Genomic DNA, 26,086 nt, shown 5'->3' on the forward strand with positions numbered 1-26,086 from the left:
ATGCAGCCAACTCTCATACACCACATATATTTGTCGGAAATTTCCCTGGACTCCACACTTGACGACATTGAAAACTCTTACACACATGCTTTCTTGCTTTCTTAAATCCCACGCGACTGCAGAACAGGGCAGAGGAGCGGGGCGCGGCTGGGGGCGCGGTCCCAGCCTCTCCGGCCGCAGAGACCCGCAAGAGCCGGCGCGGCACCCGGGCACCCCGAGCTCGCGGGGCGCCTCCCGCCGCTCCAGGTGAGCTGGGGGCGCGCCGGCCCCCGAAGCCCAGCGCGGGAAGCCGGCCGAGTTTTGAACACCTCCAAACCTGCAGCAGCTGGAGACACCAAACGCCGGAGCGCCCGGGATCCCAGCAGCGGCGGGAGTGGGAGCAGAGGCAAAGCCTGAGACGGCCGCCGACCCGCACAGCCCGGCCCAGCGCCGGCTCGCCCAGGTGCGGAGAAGGCGGAGGACTCCGGGAGGCGCATCTCGGCCCCGCCTCCGAGGGACCCACGGCGCCTGAATGGGCCGGCGGGACGTCAGTCAGGCGACAGGGGCGGGTCCTGAGTGCGCCCGCCCCCTGGCCGGGCTATAATCGCCGGCCCCGCGCCGCGGGCGGGTGGAGGTGTGCGCGGTGCCGGGGTGAGGCTGAGGGCGCGCGCGGCTGGTGCGGCTGGTGCAGCGGGTGCAGCTGGTGCAGCTGCCGCAGCTGCCGGGCGCCGACCCGCAGCGGAGACGCGGGGGGGAGAGGGAGGAGCGGGTGGCGGGATGGAAGGCACCCCAGGCTGTGCCCGTGTTCCGGTTGCACTAACTCCCGAAGGTGTTGCTTCCAACTTTTGCCTCCTTAGGCAGCAGGGAACGGTAGTGTCGGGAGATCTGACCCTAGAGACTGTCAGTGCCCCGGGCTAGTAAAGTCCACACCAGCTCCCCACCCGCCCCATCCCCTTCCTTGCCGGGTCTCCGCTTGATTATCCTTTTTATTCATCTCTAGAACATGGACTTCGCCCGCCTCTGGCTAGGGCTGCTGCTGCCCTTGGTGGCCGCGCTGGATTTCAGCTACCACCACCAGGAAGAGATGGAAACGTTTTTGAAGAATGTTGCCCAAAACTACAGTTCTATCACTCACTTACACAGTATTGGGAAGTCTGTGAAAGGTAGGGTCCGTCTCGTGCGCCTTTCCAAACCTTGCTTTCACTTATTACATAGGCCTCAGCTTCGGGACCCCTCGCTATGAAGCTGCTCGGAGGAGCTCCTGGCGGGCGCACCAACGCCGTGCTTGTTGGTGGCCTGACGCTTTTGTGTGTTGTGTAATTTTATCTTGTTAGAGGAGCAGCAATAGGGCGCCCCGAGTTTTGCTGAAGGTCTCCGCCGCCATTCGGAGTCATTCAGTCCTAGGAGTTGAGGGTGTTCTGTCATTTCGGATCTTGCAGACATTGGTTGGCTGGGATGTGTATTTTGGTTCCTTTTGCGGATAAGCTGCCAAGGAAGTCCATCTCAGGTTTCCCTTATAGTTGACTTCTTTAAGTATGACTCGGACTGTTAGTATCAAGTCTAAAGGTCTCTTTTAAACTGAAACAGTGCAGTTCTGTTGGTGAGATTTCCATGTCTTACTGTATAATTAGTCCAAATGCTTAAAGTGCAAAAAAAAAAAAAAGTGGCTCTGATACTGTTAAAGGCTGTTTTTATAATTATCCATTTGAATAAGACAGTTGCTGGATAAGAAATACATTAGCAGTGATTGGCACCACCTCTGCATTCACATCTGTGGTTTCATTGTTTTAGTGATTTAATTTAGAAACTATATATTAAGTATAATAAATATATAACTTTATATTAAGTAGTTGTCATTTTTATAGACAGGGATGTTGAATCATAAAGATATTAAGGATTTTGCCCCAGGTCACCCAGTTGATAAGTTTTACAACCAGGATTGGCTCTGAGATCAGTACTTCGGGGCTCGGACATTTGGGGGCAAGATAAATAATGTTATTAGCTATTCTTTTTAAATCTTCATTGTTGAAAGTATTACATAGGTCCTCCTTTTCCCCTCATTAACCTTTTCCAGCTCACTCCCATCCCCTCACTCTCATCCCCCTAGGCCCTCACCACTGCATCGTCTGTGTCCAGGGTAGATATTATTTCTTAATCCTCTTTTATTGTACTGGTACCTACAAAAAGATTAACAAGAAAACTTGACCCTTAAATCAAAAGGTTTGTCAAATTTATGCAGTTTTGTTGTGGGCAGCAGGAACCAGCACCAGGTGTCTGACTGGTGGGTGAGGCCAAACCTGGGTTCAGCAACCTCAGTACTTAGGTTCTGGCTAGGAAAGAATTCAGAGCAAGACCCACACTGTAAGAGAACATTTATGGGGTAAAGTACGGAGGTCAAAACAGTAATTCCTAGAAGAAATGGGCTGAGGAATCAAGTTATAGAGCTAAAGGAAGGGTCATGGAATCTTGGGAGTGAAGGGGCTAATGGTAACAGGCCTGGGGCAGGGAGAAGAGGGAAGGGAAGGGAACAGAAAGGCAGGAGTGTGCTCCCGAGGGCGAGAGCGCCCTGGGTCCTCTGTCCTAAGGTTTTAAGGATGGACATTTTAGGGGAGGTCCCAAAGGAAGATCTTAATAGAATTTTCAGCAGTTTTCCAGGCGTGTCCTTTCGGGGTTGTGGTCTCCACACTGGTTGGCCGGCACCAGGGCAGGTGGTCATTACTCAATGCAGGTGGTCCTGACTGAGGCTGTTTTTCTCGCTTATCTGATCCTGACAACTGAGGCATAGACCTTATCTCTGGGGAGAAAAGGTCAAAGGGCCCAAGCTCCTGACCTTTCATAGGGGAGGAAAAGTTACCCTGGGGGCAAGGTCCCACCCACCCAGTGATTGTCCACTAGGCACCTGAGGCTTCCCATCCCCATGGCCTTCTGTACTCGGGCTCATTGTTCTTGCTCTGCTCGTGTCTGTCTAGTGCAGCGGTTCTCAACCTTCCCAATGCCGCGACCCTTTAATACAGTTCCTCACGTTGTGGTGACCCCAACCATAAAATTATTTTCGTTGCTACTCCATAACTAATTTTGCTACTGTTATGAATCATAATGTAAGTATCTGATATGCAGGATGTATTTTCAGTGTTACAAATTGAACATAATTAAAGCATAGTGATTAATCACAAAACAATATGTAATTATATGTGTGTTTTCCAATGGTCTTAGGCGACCCCTGTGAAAGGGTCGTTTGACCCCCAAAGGGGTTGCGACCCACAGGTTGAGAACCGCTGGTCTAATGCCTAAAACAGTTTGGATCTCAATTCTGTATCTTCAAACCCTACCTAGATTTTAGCTCTGAGCTTTTCAGCCCTTGGGAGTCTCTTAATGACTCTATTCTTATTCTTTCCCCCCAAGGTTTATATTAAAGAAGTATTATATACATTTGCTCATGTGCAATGCAAAATATAAATAAAAATCCCGGGCTTATGTGTATAATGGTGCCTTTGTTTTAAAACAACATTGCCAAAAGAGTTGGTGCTAGAATTACTCTATAATCCAAAATTATAGAGGTAGGATGCATGAGAAAGCATATCTTGAATCAGCATATGTATTCAACCTTTTGAAATCATTTCCCCTAAGGTTAGAGAGGGACAATTTTAGAAGATCTAAGAATACTAATTATATTAATAAAGAAAATTCAGACCACAACTAGCTTGAGTTATTGTTTGGTCATCATTTAAACCACAAGGTGAGAAGGATGTTGTTAATTTTAATACTGGATTAAGTACTAGATTTGGTAAGTTCTTATTTCTTCAAGCACAAAGTGTTCTTGAAAGCTGGGGAGTCTCTTAATGCAAGCCAGCTATTTTGATCTGTCCTGTGTGATACCAGACTATAGACTATTATAGAATAGTAAGAAGCTAGGAAAATTCCAGGACAAGCAGAATAGAAAAACTAAGGTACTTAAACAGCAGTTTGCAGCCACCTAATAAATCTTATCTTCCTTAAACCAAGGACACTTAAGAGTAAATGGTTTGCACTTCTCCTCCCCAACCAGAGAGTAAATAGTTTAAATAGCCCTACTCAGGGAGAAGATAACAGAAATCCAACTAGTGCCATTTTCCAACCACACCCAAGGACAGACAAATTAAGAGACTAAATCTCATTTTGGTACCTCAGCATAAAGCTGATGAATATTCTACTGATCTGCCCCTAAGACCTCGTCTAAACACTCGGCCTTTATTTATTTTTTTAAATATTTGTGTTGATTTCAGAGAGGAAGGGAGAGATAGAAACATCAATGGTGAGAGAGAATCATTGATTGGCTGCTTCTTGCATGTCCCCTACTGGGGATTGAGCCCGAAACCCAGGCAACACTCAGCCTTTAAAACCCCTAAAAGTGAAGGTCCCAGGGCACTCACCCTCTAAGGAGCATGCCCATGCCATTCCCTCCTCCCTACCCCCCACTTATCTGCTAACCTCTAAGGGACCCCTATGATACTTGCAACCAGGGAGCAATGGGGAGCAGCAGCTAATCCAGCGCTAGCCCCCTTGAACCTGTCTCCAAGGCCCCCTGTTCTCTGACTTCCCAGTGAGCCAAGGCAGCCCAGCCTGGGCTCTCCTGTTGCTGCCTCTATGCCAGTGGTTCTCAACCTTCCTAATGCCGCGACCCTTTAATACAGTTCCTCATGTTGTGGTGACCCCCAATTTCATTGTTACAAATTGAACATAGTTAAAGCATAGTGATTAAGCACAAAAACAACATGTAATTACATATGTGTTTTCCGATGGTCTTAGGCGACCCCTGTGAAAGGGTCGTTCAACCCCCAAAGGGGTCTCGACCCACAGGTTGAGAACTGCTGCTCTATGCCCTTCCTTGTTTCACTCTCCTAAGTATATTTTTGCCGCGCTCAATAAATTCTTGCCTGCTTTTGTACACTTTGTCTCTTGACTGAGATCTTTCCCGCAAGAAAACAAGAACCAAGATCTTCTTGTCTCTCCAGTAACAGGACCAGCAGGCTTTCTGTTGTTGTTGTTGTTTGTTATACGAGTTCCTGTGGTTAGAGAACTGAGGAGTTATCCTGTGAAAAGAACATCTGACACTGGTCGTCAAACGTTTGTACTGAGTATGTTCTGAGTAATTCGCTCAGCTTGAGAAAAACCCCAAATCTGCTCTTAGATTCCAAGCGGCCGGTGAACCTGCACACCGGTAGCTGGGAGTCCATGGCCGCAGCCTCTCTGCACGTTAGTAGGGGCATTAAGGACAGGGCTCCTTTGTTGGCTGTTCACTAGATAGGCAGTTTCTCCCGGCCAATCTGCCCTCTAGTGTAAGATAAGTTTACTTAGCAAAAGGATCTATTATACGTGATGTTTATTTTTTCTTTTTCTGTTATGAACATGGGCAACCTACCCAGAAGGGGAAGTAATATTCCTACCTCACCAAATACATTATTTTTATTTTTGTAAATGCATATTTTATATATTTTCATTGTTGTAATGGATTCTACTCTGTCCCCCCCTCCCCCCGCATTCTCATTATTTCATTGCATATTTTTATGAATTGACAAAATCTGCAGATGTGAATTGGTTGCTATATAGTATTTTATACATTTGGTTGTCTGGATTTTCTTAGTCATTCACCTTTTTCGGGCATCAGTATAGTTTCTGATCTTTTTTTTTATAAACAGTGGTGTTATAAAACCATTGATGCATGTCATAATAATTGACTTCTGTTATATTTTTCAGTTTTTAATTTTGAAGTGTTTGAAAACCACACAAAGTTGAATGCACGTATACCCTTCACCTAGATTCAGACGTAGTAGACTGACCCTATTTCAGTTGAATCTTTAGGAGAAACCCCACTACCTAATACCGTAGTAAAAGAAAATCTACATGAAGCGAGAGAAGCAACTCCAAACAAACAAGCAAAACAACCTGGCAAGTGAGTTGAGAAAAATCAGTAAAAGTACAATGGTCATTGGTTCATCCCTCCATTCAGTGAAGGAAGCTTCTCTCCCCGCCCCTTTTAAAAATTCCTAATGCCCCTTGTGTAGCAGGATACCTGGTACCTATTCAGTAATCTATGTTTACTTAATGAACATTTGCCGGGCAGGTACTGTGTGAAGCAAGCAAAGATGCGTGCCATTTGTTCCCTGCCATCAGGTAGCCTGCTTTAAAATACAAATGTATTTATTGTGGGTTCCCACTGCTTGGCTCTTCACACCACCACCTCCCCCCCGCCCCCCCCCCCAAAAAAAAAATTAGTTCTGGGACCTTTTATCTGATTAAGGAAGGTTGCAAAGGTTAAGGGTTAATAATAAAAATCTCTGTTATCAAGTGTTTTCTATGTATTAGGTATTTTAATACATTATTTCAATCTCAACAACTGAAGGTAGGCATTATCCTCATTTATAGAGCAGGTGAAATGAGACACAGAGAAGTTAACGTGCTGAAAATGACACAGCTGACAAGTGTTAGAGGGAGGGTCCAAACTCAGCTTCACCTGGCGCCCAAGTGCGTCTTTTCTCTGTAAAGAAGCAGCTTGACACGGATGTAGATGGTTGCATGTCCACAGAGGTTGTGAGTGAAGGGTTTCGGGTTCGTGGTTTGGGCACATTTGATGTGAGAGTACAGCTTCCGCCAAAGACCTGTAGCTGTGTTGTCCATTACACCACCCATTCGCCACTTGGTAACTGAGCAGCTGAAATGTGACTATACTAAACTGAGATGCCCTGAAGTCACTTTGAAGACTTAGTACAGAAAAGTAAATTACTCCATTAATAGGTTATATAGATTAAATATTGAAATGATAATATTTTAATATGTAGTTTAAATAAGAAACACAAGTTCATCTGTTCCTTTTTACCTTTGTTAATGTGGTTATGGTTACTAGAGCATTTTAAATTACATATGTAACTATATTTTGATGGGCTGTGCTGATCTAGACAGAAATTTCTTTAAAAAAAATATTTTTATTGATTTCAGAGAGGAAGGAAGAGGGAGAGAGAGAAACATCAGTGATGAGAGAGAATCTTGATCCGCTGCCTCCTGCACACTCCCTACTAGGGATCGAGCTCACAACGCCGGCATCTGCTCTAGACCAGAATCGAACCCGGGACCCTTCAGTGCACAAGCTGATGCTCTCTTCACTGAGCCAAACCAGCTAGGGCGAGAGAAATTTCTTAGTAATATTTTTCTGGGTACAAAAATTCAAGTTCATTTAGAAAATTTGGAAGATACAACAAAGCACCAAAAAGAAAATTAAAATCTCACCATCCAAAGATAACACGTGCCTTCCCCTCTCCCACTGAGCCACACATCTTGTTTGTCCATGAAAACATGTTATCTAGAAAACTTGGTATTTTAAAATATATATATTTTTATTGATTTCAGAGAGGGAGGGAGAGGGAGAAAAAGATGGAAACACCAATGGTGAGAGAGAATCATTGATTGGCTGCCTCCTGCATGCCCCCTACTGGGGATAGAGCCTGCAACCTAGGCATGTGCCCTGACCAGGAATTGAACTGTGACCTCCTGGTTCGCAGGTCGATGCTCAACCACGGAGCCACGACAGCCGGGAGAAAACTTGATTTTTGATACCTGCTTTGTGTCCTATCGATAGATGTACTATTGCTTATTTAACTCATACCCCACTGATGGACTTTTAGTTTGCGTCTAAACTTTTCCTGTTATAAACAATGTCATAGTGAACATCTTTGTAGCTAAGACAGCAAAAGTTGACAGAGCACAGGCTTTGGAACCAAAGAGTCCAAGTTCAACTTCTAGATTCTGTGACCCTGGGTTGTTAGAGTAACTCTTGGCACATAATAAGCACTACATAAGAGCTACTGTTAGGGATACATTAGCTGCTATTAGGGATACATTTCCAAAAAGGAAATTACTGGGTCTTAAGCAGTTTTATGTATTTGATACATGTAACCAAATTGCCTTCCAAAAGAATTGTATTGATTTATAATCTCAGGAGAAATGTATGCTAAGAAAAAAACAACTCTAAATCTTATACCACTCATAAATCAATACTGGCCTTAATGGTTTGAAAGATTACTGTAGTATTTGTCAAAGGGTACAAAGTTTTGGTTATACAAGATGAATACATCTTAAAGATCTACTGTAAAACATAGTGCCTATATTTAATAATACTGGAATATATGCTTAACAATTTCTAAGAGGATAGATCTTGTGCTGAGGTGATGATGATGATGATGATGATGGAAGATTACTGTACTATCAATTTTTCATTGTGTTTAATGTGTAAGGAAGAATTTATTATTAAAAAAAAAAAAGAATTTGTTTCTCATGCTTTCCTCCCCAAGTGCTCTCACCTTCATGTATTCATTGAACAGATATTTATTTAATTCCTCTGCCAGGAATCTTTATACAATTTCAGATGCTCAAAAGTCTCCCGAGATTTGGCTTAGATTCCTGCTCCTAAGAGGCACAGACTGTGTTCACATACACTGATCTCTCATTGTCTACTGCCCTCAACTGTGTAGATTTTGGCTGGCAATTTTTTCTAGGGGGATGGGGCATGTATGTTAAATTTTGCCACAACACTTAGTTTTCTGTGATCCTCATTTCTCCAGTGTGGTCATAAAGCCAGTTTGCTTGAGAGCCTGTATAAATGCTCTTTGTGATGTAAAAGATGGGGACATATTGAGGAATGAATATCAAGAAAACCACTAAAATCTAGGAATTGCAGCTGTAATACACATGTTTGTGATTTAAAGTTACACTGATTTAGCAGGTCTTTCCCCTTGTTTAACTTGAAATGCAAATTTTCCCCCTGAAACATCCTTTTGGATATTGGCTTTGTTTTATAATTATTCAGGTGGTTTGTTTTTTAAGACACTGCTCTTTTTGTTTTCTTATAAGGAAACTAGAGGCCCGGCGCACGAAATCTAGCGTGGGTACGGTCCCCAGGCCTAGCCTGCGATCAGGGCCATCTTCCCCTGCTGCTGGCAGCCGGCCCCGCCCCCCACCACCACCCACCCCGGTTCCCTGTTCACCATCCTGGCGATCGGAGCCTGCGGGCGTGGGGGAGGGACCAAGAGGTCAGCCCGGTCCGCCCGCTCGCCAGTCCCACCCCCAGCTGCCGCCCACCCTGGTTCCCTGTTTCCCATGTGGTGATGGGAGCCTGATGGTTGGGGGAGGGACTGAGAGGTTGGCCATTCCCACCTGCTCGCCGGCCCCACCCCCACTGCCGGTCGCCCTCTGTGTGTGGGGTGACCAGCGGGGCAGGGGCCTTGGCCTGGTGCCACCCACATCCCCCACCACCCACCCCAGGTCCCCGTTCGCTGCCAGCGATCAGAGCATGCCGGTTGGGGAAAGGGACCAAGAGGTGGTCAGTGACTGGTTGAGTGGTCGTTCTGGTCATTCTGCCGTTATGGTCGCTAGGCTTTTATAATATAGGATGATTTAGATTTATCCTGTTTGTAGTATAATTTAAAAGAGAAAATTGAAACAGAATATCCTCTGTGCTTATACCTAGTAACCATTTTCTTTTTAATCCTCACGCGAGGATAACTTTCCATTGATTTTTAGAGAGAGTGGAAGAGAGAGGGAAAGACAAAGAGAAATATTGATGTGAGAGAAACATATTGATTGATTGCCTCCTGCATGCGCCCTGACCAGGGCCCAGACAGGGGAGGAGCCTGCAACCAAGGTTCGTGCCCTTGACCGTAATTGAACCCCAGACCCTTCAGTCCACAGGCCAACGCTCTATCCACTGAGCCAAACTGGCTAGGGCTATTTTTATTTCAAATCTCAAATATATCTAAACAGAAATAGTCTAGATACAAGTGGCATTTGAAACTTCAAAAAAAATAATGACAGCCAACAAACATCAAGTGATTTTACTATTTGCCTGGCACTTTACATTTATGTTTCACTTAATCATGTTCATGATAGTATGGAATACCATCATTACCCCCATATTAACATGTGAAGAACTGAGATAAAAACGAATTGTTTATAGTTTGTAAATGACAGAGGGGGTGATTGGAACTAGTCTGTCTTGTGCCAATAGTGAATAAACCTTAAATCTCTTTGCTGTAGAGAAAATTTTCTCCAGTTATCTTTTTGTTGCCTACCCTCTTCCACACATCTTGCCCCTAACCCCTGTGATTCTGAAAAAGTTGACAAGTATCCTCTATCATCCAAGCAAAAGCCTATATTAAATGTTTGTGTTTTGTTTTTAAATATGTTTTTATTGATTTCAGAGAGAAAGGGAGATGGAGAGAGAGACAGAAACATCAATGATGAGAGAGAATCATTGATCGGCTGCCTTCTGCATACCCCCTACTGGGGATCGAGCCCGCAACCCGGGCATGTGCCCTTGGCCTGAATCGAACCTGGGACTCTTCAGTCCACAGGCCAACACTCTAACCACGGAGCCGAACCAGCTAGGGCTTGTTTTTGTTTTTTGTGAGTGATCTGTGGAATTTCTTGAACCCTTTTTGGTATTCACAGTTTCATCCAAAGCAGTTTGAATTCCATTTTTTTTCATAAACCTAATTTTTTTCTAAATGCAGAACTCCTGGGTTGTGAGACAGAAGGCAGAGGTTCTGGTTTACACACCCACAGGACAGACAGAACACCATCCAACAAACTGCCTTCTTCTGAAAACGGTGGTTCTCATTAAGAGCAGTAGCCCCCCCTAGAGGGACCTTTGGGAATTGAGAGGAGTTTTAGGCCACGAGAGTAGGGGGTCCATTCCTTGATGTATCCTCCTGATCTTGTTAGCAAGGCACAGAATAGCAAGGCACATGGATAGTGAAAAATTGCCCCTACATTTTTTAATGCCCTCCATAGAGGAAAGACCAGCTTACAATGATCTGAGCCGAAAACCATACTCTGTTTTATGTACAAACACAAAAATACTTCCCCTCCACAATCTTAATATATACTAAACTTTTCAGGAACGTAACTAGATAAAAAGGAAAATTTTGATTTTTGTTTTTCTCTGAACTTGACTGAGAGGTATTTCACATTCATAAAATTCTGACACCAGTGACCATACAGCTGAATTAGCCTGCATTTGTAATAGATGCATTCACTGTGATTCTCAGGTATAGTCAGCCCTCCTTATCCTCGGGTTCTGCATTCCTGGATTCATCCAACTGCAGAGCAAAAATATTCGGCGGGGTGGGGCGGGGGAGGGGGGGAGTTACATTGTTGCTGATGTGTCCTGCATAGTTAGGCCTACCATGGCTGCATCTGTACTGAACATACACAGACTTTTGTTTTCTTGTCATTAGTCCTTAAACAACTATTTACATAGCATTCATATTGTATTAAGTATTATAAATAATCTTGATGATTTAAAGTATTTAGGAGAATATGTGGTTATATGAAAATATTACACCATTTTATATAAGGGGCTTGAGAATTCTCTGATTTTGTTATCCTCAGGGGTCCTAGAACCAATCACCCACGATACAGGGGGAGGATCATATAGATATGAGCATCTGATTTTTCTTTCTTTTTTTTTTTTTTTTTTTACTTTTAATCTAGTGCCCCTTTCATTTTTTTATTGTTTAAAGTATTACAAATAGTAGTACATATGTCTCCTTCCCCCCCCCCATTGACCTCCCCCCGGCCTCTTCCACCCCCAGGTCTCCCCCACCCCCTAGTGTCTGTGTGCATTGGTTATGTTTATACACAGAGCATCTGATTTTTTCATCATGTCTACTGGACCATGCCCAAATTTTTGCATACTGATATCATTTTTTATTTTAAGTTGCCTTCCTTTTATTTCTCCTTTATGTACAGCTTGAACATTAAATTGATCTTTTCAAAATTATGTATATAAATATGTTATATCTTCTATGCACTTAATGCCAGCATGGTGAAGGGAAAGTTGTAAAATATTGGACATAGACCGATATGTTAGGAACTGTTAGTCCACAATCACAGAGAGCTGGTCGGGACCCACTGCACATTTACGGAGCAGCGTCCAAAGGTGTTTGGTGTCTGTTCTTAATCAGCGAACATGTGTGTCTGGAGGTAACAGTGGTGACGGCAGGATCTGGAGTTGAGAGATGATAACGGCCATTAGCTGTTTCCTTCTTTTCGTTTGCATAGTTGGAATTTCCCTTTCTCTAAGAGTACAAAGCAGGAAAGTATAAAAAGAATTTTAAAGTAAAAAATTTTAAAAATATTATATTAAATACCAACATGCTTTTGGGTGAGGGGGAGGGGATTAAATGAAATCTTCCTATCTAGTGATTTGAAACCATCGATATGCTCCCTAACTTCTTAGCAGTTCGATGGAATGCAGTATAGCAGTTTACTGAGCGGTTTGTAAGTCCTCATTTGAGTATGTGTTAAAATAAAACAGGCATGAATTGTACATTCAAAATGTTTCTTATCGCTGCGTGTCAGGTGTTTAAAGTACAAAATTTCTAGTCTGTGACCTTTCACATACATAACCTCACACCAGAGGGCTTAGTCTTCACTGCGTCAGGAAAAGTGTGGCCACTTCAAACACGTGGCCTTCAAACTGGCCCCACAGACTTATCATGAATTTACCCAGAGCTAAAGATAACGGCCTTTCTGGTGGGGTATGGAGGCATTAACAACAGTGCTCACATATTTGGAGGGCTTACCCTATCACGGAGTTCACCAGACGAAACCACCGAAGTAACTCTTCTATTTGTTTAAACAAAGAGCTTTCAATTAGTTGCTTTCCAAGTTTTTTACTTTCTCTGACAGGAATCTCTCTGAGGAAACTAGACCTACATTATGAAGCATAGCTACATCACAGGAACGGACAGTTACCCAAATGCATACCTAAGACTCCTTTCTGACAAAGTGCCCCGGTGTATTACGAACACAGCAGGTGTGGCTGTGACAGACGATTTGATCATTTACTCAGTTAACTGAGGCTTATTTGTAAATGGTACCTCCTCCTGAAAGCCTTTTCCTAGTCCCCGGGGCAGAGTTAGAATCCCACGCTCCTCTTCCGAGCATCTTCCATCTATACGTTGCACCTGGAGAGCAGGGACCAGGCTTTGCCCATCTTTGTGTCCAAGGCCAGTACCTGCTTATATGTGACACACCCTCTACGGGTCAAAGTTGAAGAGACTTTCTGTATGTGGCAAGTGAAACATGAATGCACATATGCTTTTATACAGTATCTATATATATAAAAGTCTAAGCGACTGGTTGACTGGTCGCTATGACACACACTGACCACCAGGGGGCAGACGCTCAACGCAGGAGCTGCCCCTGGTGGTCAGTGCGGTCCCACAGTGGGAGCTGACCGATGGGTTCCAGATGCCGGGCTCACTGCTGGCAAGCGCAGCTGCTGCAACACAGCCTGGCCTGCAGGGATCCAGCCAAAACCAGCAGTCCGACATCCCCTGAGGGGTCCCGGATTGCAAGAGGGCGCAGGCCAGGCTGAGGGACCCCACCAGTGCACTGGACCTCTAGTAGTATATAATATGTTATATTGTATAAGTATATTGTATAGGATGTGTATTTCTATGTATATTTCTATATAGTTACATATGCTGTATGTAACTTTATGTATAACTTTACATAGTGACACATATCGTAGGTAGTAAGTACTTCAGTCTCTCAAGAAAATGAACTTGTTTTTTGGCAATGTAAATTTTTTTTGGCTGCAACTATTTTATGGTCAGTAATACGATAACTTGGAGAGGCAGACGTGGAGGACTCATTATGCCACAGCTCAGGTACGCTCCTGGAGTGGAGGAGGAGGCAGCAGGGAAGCTGGTGCGTCGCAGGCAGGAAAGGGCCTCATTCAGCTATTCACTGACAGGTCTGAGGTGGTTCTTTCCTCCCCCTCAGCCCCCCAAACCTAACCAAACATGTCTCTAAGGAAGAGAGAGTAAATATAGGATATACACACACCTCCGTTAAGCAGAGTTTAAGTAAATATCCCTGGTTTTACTTGAACAGCACAAGAATAATTCTCCAAATAATTTTATTTGGAGAATATAAAAAAAGAGAAGCCTTTCTCTTTCTTCATGTGATGAAGTCTTTCCCCAAAAAAAGTTAAACAGATCTGAAACCCCTCAATTTTAAGTCTTTTTTTTTTTCCCTCTCTCCATACTCAGGAATGTTGCACAGGTTTAAGATGAAGGCAGTCGGCTTGCTTAATCATTCTTGCTGTGAGTGGTTCAGAAACACGCAGGTTTTGGGAAGACACATGTAGATAGACTGTTGAAGGTATCTTAACTTTAATTTTCAGGCCCTATTAAGTATCCACTCTCTTGCCATTGTTGGTCACTCAGTTGAGCCCAACCACTAAAATTCTCTTAATGTGTATGTGGGGTATTCACCCTGTGAAAGTGTAGAGACCTGGGACACGGGGCACAGGTCATTTTAACATGTGGTAATTCCACAGGAGCTTTGCCATCAGTTTTATTTAGATAAACTTATTTATACCTTAATAATAGCACTAGGTGCACATGGAGTTAAATGTCAGATATAGGTTGCTCCACTGGGGAACATTTTTGTTTTTTGTCTGTTACACGTAGGAGCTCAGAGGGATAATCTTACTGTACTAGAGATAAGCCTAGCGGGTTTATCATTTGTTACTGGTAAGTTCCCTTCTATTTATGAAGAAGCAGAAAGATAAGTTGGGAAAATACCTCATTCTAGCCTTAACAAACATTTAATTGGGTTGGGTCATGTTTTGAGTTTTAAGAACATGTACTTCTAAATGTACAAAATGTGTTGGCAGGCTCTACAGCATCCACTGGTTCAAAGTGGAGAGGCGGGCGGTGAGCACAGAGGCCCGAAGGTGGAAAGGTGTGCTGTGCTCTGTAGAAAGGAGAGCAGAGGGCCCTAACTGGTTTGGCTCAGTGGATAGAGCGTCAGCCTGTGGACTGAAGGGTCCCAGGTTCGATTCCGGTCAAGAGCATGTACCTTGGTTGCAGGCACATCCCCAGTAGAGGGTGTGCAAGAGGCAGCTGATTGATGTTTCTCTCTCATCGGTATTTCTCTCTATCCCTCTCCCTTCCTCTCTGTAAAAAATCAATAAAACATATAAAAAGAAAAAAGAAAGGAAAGCAGAGGGGCTGAAGCCCACTGAGCAGGGGAGAGGTGCTGGGTGGAGGGGGATGTGTGTGGGGACAGTTCATAGAGTGCCTTAGAAGCCAATCAAACATGGAGAGTTTGAATTCTGTTCTGAGAATAGAATCGAAGGGTTTCAAGCAGAATGATGTGGTCCGATGTAGGTCTGAAAAAAAGATAACTTTGGCTGCGGATTGAGGATTACTTAGGGGCCAGTATAGAGACAGGGAGAATGATCCAATGAGAGTCATCCAGGCAAATGGCGATGGTGATATAGATTAGAAAAGGGGAGAAGTGGAGGGATCCCACTTCTGGAGATTTGTTTTGGAACTAAAACCAACAGTACTTGCTAACAGATTGGAAGGTGGGTGGGCAGGAAAAGATTGAAAAGCCAGGAAGACCTTTAGGATTCACGCGTGGGCAACTGAGAGTATCAGCTTTACTTACCCAGATGGGAAAAACTAGAAGAGAACACGCTTGCAGTGAAATCAAGACCTCTGATTTAGGCAGTTTTTTATAGCTTTGAAATCCTTATTTCAAACAATGGACATCTCCATTGTAGACATACAATGGGGATGTCCAGTAGACAGTGGGTGGGTGTGTGGAGTCTGGGGGAGCGCTTGGGCTGTAGAAGTAAAATTGAGAACCATCCACATAGAGATGAAATTGAAAGCCCTGGGACTAATAAAATAGTCTAGAGCAGTGATGGCGAACCTATGACACGCAAACTCATTGTTTTGGTTGATTTTTCTTTGTTAAATGGCATTTAAATATATAAAATAAATATCAAAAATATAAGTCTTTGTTTTACTATGGTTGTAAATATAAAAAAAAATTCTATATGTAACACAGCACCAGAGTTACATTGGGGTTTTTCAAAATGCTGACATGCCGAGCTCAAAAGGTTCGCCGTCACTGGCTAGAGCGTGGAGATAAAAGGCCAGAATTAGAGCTGCAGGACCTTATGTCATTTAGAGGCTGGCAGAGATAGAAGCCAGCAAAGGGGGCTGAAAGGAAGTCAGAGGCAGGAGGAAACAACGTGGTATCGTGGTATCGCAGTCATCAAGGAAGGGCCACAGGTCAAGAAGGAGGCTGTTTCAGGGTCCCATGACCACCCCCTTGGGAACTGCCAGAAGCACTAATGACTCAGCATAAAGTCACTCTCCCAGCTGAGAGTTACTCAGCAAAGGATGCAGTGCAGGAACAGCAGGATAGTGACATACAGGGTGTGCCCACAAATGGATACGCACTTTGAATGATTATAAAGTTGTCGCTTATTGACATATAGTTCGTTATCTGTTTATTTTTATTCTTTTTTTAAAATAAATTTTTGTTGTTGAAAGTATGACATAGGCCCCCCTTTTTCTCCCTTGACCCCCTCCAGCCCGCCCCTGCCCCCCCACCCCAGACCTTCACCACCCTATCGTCTGTGTCCATGGGTTATGCATATATGCATACAAGGTCTTTGGTTGATTAATTCCTACCCACCCTCCCTCCCCCGCCTGCCCTCTGAGATTCTACAATCTGTTCCATGCTTCCGTGATATACAGTTCATTTTCAAAATTTAAAAGATTCTACAGAAATGAATAATTTTGTGTGTGTGTCAATGCCTGTTTTCAAACTGATGCCCATTCTGGTCCAGGCACTGCTGATAACTCCAAGCATTGGAATCGCAAACAGCAAGAATCACTTTGTTCGGTATTTGTGCCCCCTCAATGCGTTGGCTGTTGCCGGTTTTTGCCATAAACTTTATTTTTTATATATCCCCATAAGAAAAGGCCTCGTGGCACGTTAGGGTAAATGTTCTTTGTTTAAAGCTTAGTTGGCTTCACCCATTATTTCAAATCAGTTAAACCTGAAAAGAAGTGAACATGGAATGAGTTACCAGCTGTTAAAGTGTGTATACATTTTGGGGGGGGGGGCACCTTATGTGTAGTCACCGATGAGAGAAGTCAGCATAGGCTTTCTTCTCCCTCGGTGAGGATCCCACAGATTCACATTTCTCTCCAGCTGTGCCTCCACCCGGGGAAGACAACTCCAGTGTTGGCAGTGCAGAGTTCTTCAAGGCTGTGCGACCATCCAGGGTGCCGGCCCACCATAGGCACCAGGGGCACGTCGTGAATCTTCATGCTTACCTTAGTGCTCTCGGCTCGGTACATCCTGACCACTGACTCGGGGGCACAAAGTAACGTCATTAACTAGTGCACATTTCAGCACTTGAGTGCTCAGTGTGGGTAAGAGTCCTTACTGTGACTGCAGGTGTTCCCAGAGATAGATAAGCCAGGAGTGAACAGAACAGAACAGACTGGCCGTGTTAACACGTTAAGCGCCCAGCCTGTTTTGTCTTCCGGATGGAAGGACAGCACAGTGTCAGTCACCGGTGACAGTTACATTCTGTGTTTGTCTAGACAGGATTGATTTAATTTCCTCAGCACACATTTGCTGAATGCCCGATATGGTTTGTGGCCTGTGCTGGCCTAGGCATATGGAGGTAAAAGATTGGCCCCTTCCCTGCTGGAGTTGACAGTCTGAGGGGTGGGTGGAAGATCATTCAATAAATACAGATGTGATCGGCCCTGCAGAGGGGAGGGCTTCTGTTCAGGGGAAGGGCTTACCCGGACTGATGCCAAAAAGATAAACAGAAGCAGCCAGGTGAGAGGGAGAAAGCAAGGCAGTAAATAGCATGTTCAAAGACCTGGTTGTGAGGGAGCGTATTGCCCTTGAGGAACAAAAGGAATTCAGTGTGGCTGGAGATGGGGAGGGCGCGGGAGGGGAGAGCGCAGGCCGGGCGGGCAGACCGCGGAAGACCTTGTGCCATGGTTAAAGACTCTGCTACATCCAAGGGGAGCCATAATCATCCTAGGGACTCATGCGTGATCAGAAAATGGGACATTTTTCTGGTGGAAAACTTTCCAATCATTTTATAATTCATCCTGCATTACAATAAAAATTCCCTTTTAAAAAAAAATAAGGCAAAGCAGCCTTTTCTGGGATTTAAAAAAGTGAGAAAATATAAACACACCAGGGTGAGAAAAGCAAAGCACCAACAAAATGCAATGTTAAATCTGCAAAACTAGAAACAGCTCCTAAGAACAGGCAGTGTGAAGAGTTCTGATTTAAATACCATATTTAGATCAAGTTGTTTGTTTAAACCAATACTGTGTTATACATGGTGTCTTTTCTTTTTGTCCCCACAGAACACAGATCACACACACACACAAAGGTTCTTTAATCAGTGATTTTGGAGACAAGTTCTGTGTATGCCAACCATGCAGAAACTGATGAATATGAACTGAGTCTATAATTCAAAGAGAAAGCCAGAGTCCTAGGAACAGATACTGTTCCCAGCTGTACCTATACTAATAAAAGGGTAATATACTAATTAGACCGGATAGACTGGACATCCTTCCAGACAAAGCCATGGTGGCGGGGGGCCGAGGCAAAGGTGGTTAGGGGCGATCAGGCCTGCAGGGGAGAGCAGTTAAGAGGGATCAGGCTGGCAGGGGAAAGCAGTTAGGGATGATCAGGCAGGCAGGCAGAGGCGGTTAGTGGAGATCAGGCAGGCAGGGGAGTAGTTAGGGGCGATCAGGCCAGCAGGGGAGAACAGTTAGGAGCCAGTGGTCCCGGATTGCGAGAGGGATGTCCGACTACCAGCAGTCAGACATCCCCCAAGGGGTCCCAGATTGGAGGGGGTACAGGCTGGGCTGAGGGACGACCCCCCCACCCCCCAGCCCCTCATGCATGAATTTCATGCACTGGGCCTCTAGTTGCGATATAATTGTGTATGCTTTTAAAGTATAGGATGTGGTGCTTTGATACACACGTGTATTATAAAATGATCATAAGGTTAGTTAAGACACCCTTCCCTCACATAATTATTATTTTGTTGTTGTGATGGTGAGAACATTTAAGCACATAATGCAGTTTTGTTAACCATCGTCACCATGCTGTACATGAGCTCCTCGGAACTTATTCATCTTATAGCTGGAGGTTTGTACCCTTTGACCAATACCTTCTCATTGACCCCACCCCCCATCTCCTGGTAACCATCGTTCTACTCTCTGTTTCTGAGGTCAGCTTTTTTAGATTCCACATGTAAGTAAGTCATGCAGTATTTGTCTTTCTCTGACTTATTTCATTTAGCATAAAGCTAAGTTTCATCCATATGGTAGCAAATGGCAGGATTTCCTTTTTTATGGCTGAATGGTGTGTGTGTGTGTATGTGTGTGCAGGTGTGTGTGGGAGGATTTTGTATGAGTGTGTGTGTGTTTTCTTTTTTTAAAATATATATATTTTATTGATTTTTTTTTTTTTTTTTTTTTTTTACAGAGAGGAAGGGAGAGGGATAGAGAGTTAGAGACATCGATGAGAGAGAAACATCAATCAGCTGCCTCCTGCACACCCCCTACTGGGGATGTACCCGCAACCAAGGTACATGCCCTTGACCGGAATCAAACCTGGGACCCTTCAGTCCACAGGCTGATGCTCTATCCACTGAGCCAAACCAGTTGGGGCATGTTTGTTTTCTTTATCCATGTATCTATTTATGAACCCTTAGGTTGTTTCCATGCCTTGGCTATTGTGAATAAAGCTGCAGTGAACATAGGGGTGTAAATATCTCTTGGAGATAATGAGTTTATTTTCTTTGGATATATACCCAGAAGTGGGATTGCTGGATCATACAGTAGTTCTAGTTTTCTTTTTTTTTTTTTTAGAAACCTCCATACTCTTTTCCATTTACATTCCCACCATCAGTGCACAAAATAGGAACAGATACTTTCTACTTAAGAATAATTTTGGAACATTTTATTATGAAATACAACCACTTGTATTTTCAGCACTGCGAGGGCACTTACTCTTGGTCTCATGCTCTAGGTAAGCTATTCAACGCGAGCAACGAGGGTGGGAAAATGAAAGAAAAGAAACTCCTGTTCATTGAGTACCTATTATATGCCAGGCACCGGGCTAGGCTCTTTACAAATGTTTCTCCTTTAAGCTATACAAAAACTCTGTGACATGTTATTCACATTCCCGTGTTGGGGCCAAGAACAAATCGATTTTATAGATGAAGTAAATGAAGGATCCAAAATGGTATCTTGGTCACTGATAGATTTGAGTCATTAACCCAAATTTGTCTTTTTAAATTCATTTACATATTTGTTCAACACATTTACTGAGCTCCTGTTGTCTAGCAGAATCTGTGTGGAAGGATACAGAGGAGAACGTGGACCTCCTCTTTAGGAACCAAGGCTGGGAGCCTTAGGCACCATCACTGTGGTGGGAAAAGCACTGAAACAGGCCTGGCCTCTAGGATGCTTGGTCCAGTTGAGAAAGGCTTTTCAGGGAAGCTGATGCTTGAACAGAGCTTTGAATGTTACCAGGCAGATTGGTGAGGGGGGTAGGGATTCCAGGTGAAGCGAAAGGGGAAAGAGACTGGAGCCTAGGGGCCCGGTGGGCTGGTGCTGAGGAGAGGGAACTGCCCTTGTGCCTATGGACAAGGATAAAGACTGGACGGCAGTTGCTAATGGATCTTAGCAGGGAGGGATCTGAGTCTGTGCTCACTGGAAAATATAACATTTTAGGAGGATTTTCGTCATCATGGTGGTTTTCTTTTTTAAAACGGATTGTTCAAAGAACAGTGATAAATAGAGAAAATATTTTGACTCACGTAACTCTTCATTAGAAATGCAATATTTGTAGCCCCAGGAGAACTGTTTACATAGGACATTCTGTTCTCTATCCTTGGGAAAATGTTTTAAAAGGAATGAAAAGGGGTGTCTGAGGATTGGTAACGAAGTTGGACACTTTATTGAATGTTTACTGTGTACTAGCGACTTTCACATGTTATTTGAAATCCTGGCATTGGGGAATGAGGTAGTGTTCTCCCGGTTTTACAGATGGGAAACTGAAGCTTAGGGAAAGGTGACTTGCCCAGGACAACTTAGCTAGAAAGTGACAGAGCTGGAAACTCACACCCAGGTCTGTCAGGATTCAAGGCCCCAGTTCCTTCAGTTTTCAAACGCTCTCCAGAGCCTATAGGCTTCTGTTGAGGAGACTTGGGGCACTTGAGCGGGTGAGGAGACTGGCAGTGTGGGGTTCCCTTCCTTAAGCCAGAGCACCTCAACTTTAACTTTCTACATTGGATTTTCACGTAGACCTGATTATATAAAGGTTCCATGAACAGGAGTGGGTAGCATGAAAACTACCATCGACCATGGTCCCTTTGCAAGAACAGACGGAGGAAGTGCCGTAGGCTAGGCAACGTGCCAGGCGCTCTGGCGTGTGCCCAGGGTATCAGTTCCCACCTTTTGGAACGTAGTAGCCTAGTGGGACGTGTATAAGTGATGCTTTACAAAGGTTCAGTGCCCCCTGAAATGGATCGAAACAAGATTGTATCTATTGGAGAATATTGAATGTATTCTACATGTCAAGCCGAATGCTAGGAGCTTGTGTAAACAGCAGAGTGTCTCGGCTGATCATCTGTATGTTGAGTTAAGCAAAAGATCCCTTGACCTTCCCCTCATCCACTTCCTTGCTTTGCTCGGAGCAGGTACAGTCTCTCTAAATATCTCAAAATGCTCAGAAACACTTCACCACCTTGACTGGTTTTCTTGGGCTGAGGGGCTCCCTCCGCACAACTGAGACTCAGACTCACACAGACTCTGTTGATTGCCACGGTGGAGCTGGAGAGTAGGGAGCAGAACCTGGCCATCAGGAACTTGGGTTTTCCAATGAGCACAGTCTAAGATACCTCAGATGCTAAGGCTGCAGAACCCCTGAGGGAAGACATCAAAATTGATAGGACAGATGCCACTCAGCATCCTTCACATCTGGGAAGAGAAGATGGCGGTGCAGGATAGGGGCATGTGAGCTAGGCTGACCAGCCTTACTCCTGTGCATCCTGTGAGTGAGATGGCCGGGTTAACACGTAACTGTCATTCCTCGCCACGGGGGTCCAACTTGCTAGCAGGGGAAAGCTTTTCCCTGCGTGCTAGAGATGGAGCTAGAAATGAATTAAAGAACAAAAACAAAATAACCTTTTACATTGGGTACATTAACAGAATCCCAGGCTGCCCGACACTGGGGCACGCTCCATGCAGCAGCAGTCCAGACTATATTTCCTCTGAGGGACATATCATGAGCTGGTATAAAAGTGCATGTGGTCTAGTGAGAAACCATTCCATTTTGAGGTGGGAACTCTAGGGAAATAGTCGGCTAATGGACCAGAGTGCTGTCCATTATAAGAGATGGTAGCTCTCCAAGCACTTGAGTTCCAAAGCATCTTAGACTCCTAGGAATCCTGGTGTGATCTTAAGGTCATAAGTGACCAATGGAAGTGGAAAAATGCATTTTCTTATATTTGTTCCTTTACTATCGCCACCTTTAAACAAGTTATCATCTGGCAGTCATTTTAAACATCGATTGAGTGTTTAGCAAAACAATCTTAATTTTGAAAATCGTGGTAAGAAAAAGGTCTGGGTATCAGGTATTGAAATTGGGGTCTTTCCGAATAGGCGGAAATGCCATACTTATACCCACACCCGTAACTACACAGATATCTGTGAAACAATGATACGCCAGTTTAATAGTGGTTAAGGACACAGACTCTGAAGAGTTCAAATCCTGGGTTCAAATCCTGGTTTGGCTATTTAGCCACTGTGTTCCCGGACCAGTTTCTTGCCTTCTGTGCGCCTATTTCCTCTTTTGTAAAATGGAAATAATAGTGTTTACACCACAGGTTGATAAGATCGTTGACTAAGTTAATAGATGTTAAATGCTCAAAATGTGATTGGCACGTGGTAAATGCTACAGAGGTCTGCGCTACTGGTACTGCTATTACAGGAATAGGATACCGGGCAACCCGGAAGAGTGGCTCGGCCACATGCTTTGATGGATAAAATACTTGAAGCTGCTGTTTACTGGGGGCATCTTTGGTGTCAGACACAAGAGAGGCAAAAATGTGCGCTTTATCTCCTTGAATCTCACAGCGCCCTGTAAGGTAGGTACCAACTGACAGCTTGAGAGACTGACCTGCAGGTGACTTGCCCAGGGCCCTAGAACACGTAGCTGGCAGATTCAGATCTGAACTCCCAGCTGCAGAGCTTGGCTCCTACTCCCTCCGCTCCTGCAGGGTTAGGCTGACCTCGTTCCTGTCAGCACACCTACAGCCACACCAGCCACAGCATCCAGGCTAGACCCCCCATTTTTCAGAAGAGGAACATGAGACCACTGGATTTTAAGTGAATTGCCGAGTGTCACCCTCTAATAAGACTGAAGTCCACAGTAGGAAGCCAGATCTAATATGAAGGTGGTGTCTCTCTCTCTGAGGGGCCAGTTGGGCAAAAAGACGGATAAGCGGCCACATAGCAGATGACTGATTCCACTGGGGTCTGGCAGATGTACACGCAGATACTGGGTAACGAATCATCTTTTGCTTTTGTTGGCTTGTATTTCTACACTTGACAATGTGAATGAACATAGAAAAATAAGAGGTTTTTTTGTTTTTCCACTTTTGCATTTGCTTTGGAAAATCCCCTATGTTTTTAAGAGGGTTCAACATCATGTGTAACAATAATGTAGTCATCAGGAAAAAACCAGCCCGAGTTTCTTCTTATCACTGGCCCTCAGCAGATGAGTTTTCCGTCCAATAGAGAAACACATTTCTACAAAATATGTTTGAGGGATAGATTTAGGACATTATTTATAACAGTATGAAATAAAAGAGATAGTTACCTAATGAATGCTATGAATTGTATACTTTAAATGGTTAAAATTACAAGTTTTATGTTGTCTGTTTTACACAATTTTTTTAAAATATATTTTATTGATTTTTTTTTTTTTACAGAGAGGAAGGGAGAGGGATAGAGAGTTAGAAACATCGATGAGAGAGAAACATCGATCAGCTGCCTCCTGCACACCTCCTACTGGGGATGTGCCCGCAACCAAGGTACATGCCCTTGACCAGAATCGAACCTGGGACCCTTCAGTCCACAGGCCGACGCTCTATCCACTGAGCCATAGCTTATTTAGTTATTTCCATATTGATGTATATTTAGGGCATTTACAACTTTCAAGTATTTCCAGCAATGCTGTGATCAATACCCTTGAACAAGCACATGAGCTCAGTAATTCCCCAAGGTAGGCATTCCTAAGTCAAAAGGTACGTGCATTTTTGTACTTGGTAGATACTGACAAATTGCTCTTCGATGAGATATTATTTCACTCCCAGTGACACATGAGTATGCACATTTCCCCACATCCTAATTTCCAATCCAAGGGTAAAAATAGGAGCTCCAGTGGCGCAACCGGTTAGCGCGCGGTACTTATAAGGGTAAAAATTAAAATCTCCATTTGAAATTGTATTTTCATGTTTAAAAATCAGAATGGGCATGTTTTTACTCTATTTCCCATTCTATAAATATTGAGGTTGTGCTGTAGATGCTGGAGAGACATCAGTGAGCACACACAGATCCCTGCACTTGTGGAACCTACTTGCAAAGCCTATTGGCCATTTATACTTCCTTGTGCCCTTAGCCCATTTTTCTAATTTGTAGGCTTTCTTAGACATTATTATGTTTGTGGCAAATATTTTCACCCATCCTGTGGCTTGTCTTTTAAACTTTCTTTTCAATGTCTTTTGCATTACTGAACTTTTAAACTTTTATGAGGTCATATTCATCAATCTTTTTATTTATGCTTTTAAGTTTTATGTCTCATTTTAAAAGGCCTTTTTTTTTTTACCCCAAGGTCATAAATATAGCCTGTACTTTTTTTTTCAATATTTTTATAGTTTTCATATTTATATTTAGCACCTGAATCCATCTGGAATCTATTTTTGTGAGTTGAGTGGTGTATGGATAGATTTCATATCCTACAGTATATATTTTTTGAATGCTCACAGTTTTAAAAAGCATGTATGATTTCTGTAAGCAGAAAGAGCTGTGGAGATTTTGAAAAGACGCTTAGAGAGTGACTGTCCAGCGGCACAAAGGTGAAGCGATGGGGAAAGTAGGCTGTGGGCCTGTGGAATAGGTTTGGGTCGTAAGGGTTCTAGGTAGCGACAGGGGCAGAAAGATGGGCCCATGCCTGGCCTTGTGTCCTGGTTGTCACAGCAGCTCAGGAAATAATGAAACATCTCAAACATACAAAATGTCATAGCTTCAGAAAACACGGTAAAATGAACCAGAGACTGGACGCTGCAGTATTTCCAGTTGTGACAGAATTGTGAATCCACCATCTGGGACAAAATCGAGTTTGGATTAACAGCCTATTTAAAAATAACCCAACCCTGGATTAATGATTGGCTTGATTCCCATTAGTTCTGGCTACCAGAGGTTAATAAAAGTACGTTCCTAAAGTGTGTAGGCATGTTAATTAACACCTTTTAGATTTAAGAAAGAGAATGTTGTGTGACAGAAATATGGGTGACAAATGAACAAACCTTCAGAAGATATAATTCTTTCAAGGGGAACTGGTCTGGGTTAATCCACTCAATCATCTCAGTACCTTTCTTCCTTTGGCACGAAACCCATACGACCCTTTAGTGTCTGTGTGACACCAGTGAGTCTAGAAATGCCAATTCATCTATCAGGCACGCTTGCCTGCTTGCTACGTGCCAGACCCTGTTCTACGTGTTTTTCGAATGTTAGCTCATTTACTCCCTATAACAACCCCAAGAGGTACAAACGTAGCCTTATTTTTTTTTGGGGGGGGGGTGCATTTTTTCAAACTTTATTGAGATATAAATTATAGCCTTATTTTATTTATGTGGAAACTGAGGCTCCAAAGAGGTCAATAGGGTGCCCAGGGCCACATAAGATGCAGCAGAATTACAGTTTGGAACTAGGTAGTCTGGCTCCAAGTAAGCATAACCACTGTGTTAATTTAATGCCTCCAAATGGGCTGGTTCGGCAGTTGCAACGAGCAGAACAGAATTCTACTCCGATGAGTCCTCCTGAGGCAGAGCTGAAAAGCCTGTGCCAGGAAAGGGTACGTATACCGCCTCCATGCTTATCAGACCACCTGGAAGGAGCCTGTGTGAAGTTGGAAGATGGGC

General features: G+C 43.8%; 1 protein-coding gene across 2 annotated transcripts in view; it reads left to right on the plus strand.

The window, feature by feature from the left end:
* Positions 1-307: 307 nt before the first annotated feature.
* Positions 308-26,086, plus strand: part of CPM (carboxypeptidase M) — a 71,991-nt gene continuing 46,212 nt past the window's right edge. Inside the window, exons 1-2 of one of the 2 annotated variants that reach the window (XM_036298051.1) lie at positions 308-442; positions 980-1,142. In XM_036298051.1, coding sequence (XP_036153944.1) covers positions 983-1,142 — 160 coding nt within the window. In that variant the 5' untranslated portion in view covers positions 308-442; positions 980-982. Of the gene's footprint in view, positions 443-583; positions 631-979; positions 1,143-26,086 lie in introns of those variants that run through there. The other variant, XM_036298050.1, reaches the window with a different exon arrangement.

Source organism: Myotis myotis, unplaced genomic scaffold (assembly GCF_014108235.1).
Source record: "Myotis myotis isolate mMyoMyo1 unplaced genomic scaffold, mMyoMyo1.p scaffold_m19_p_3, whole genome shotgun sequence".
Taxonomy (NCBI): domain Eukaryota; kingdom Metazoa; phylum Chordata; class Mammalia; order Chiroptera; family Vespertilionidae; genus Myotis; species Myotis myotis.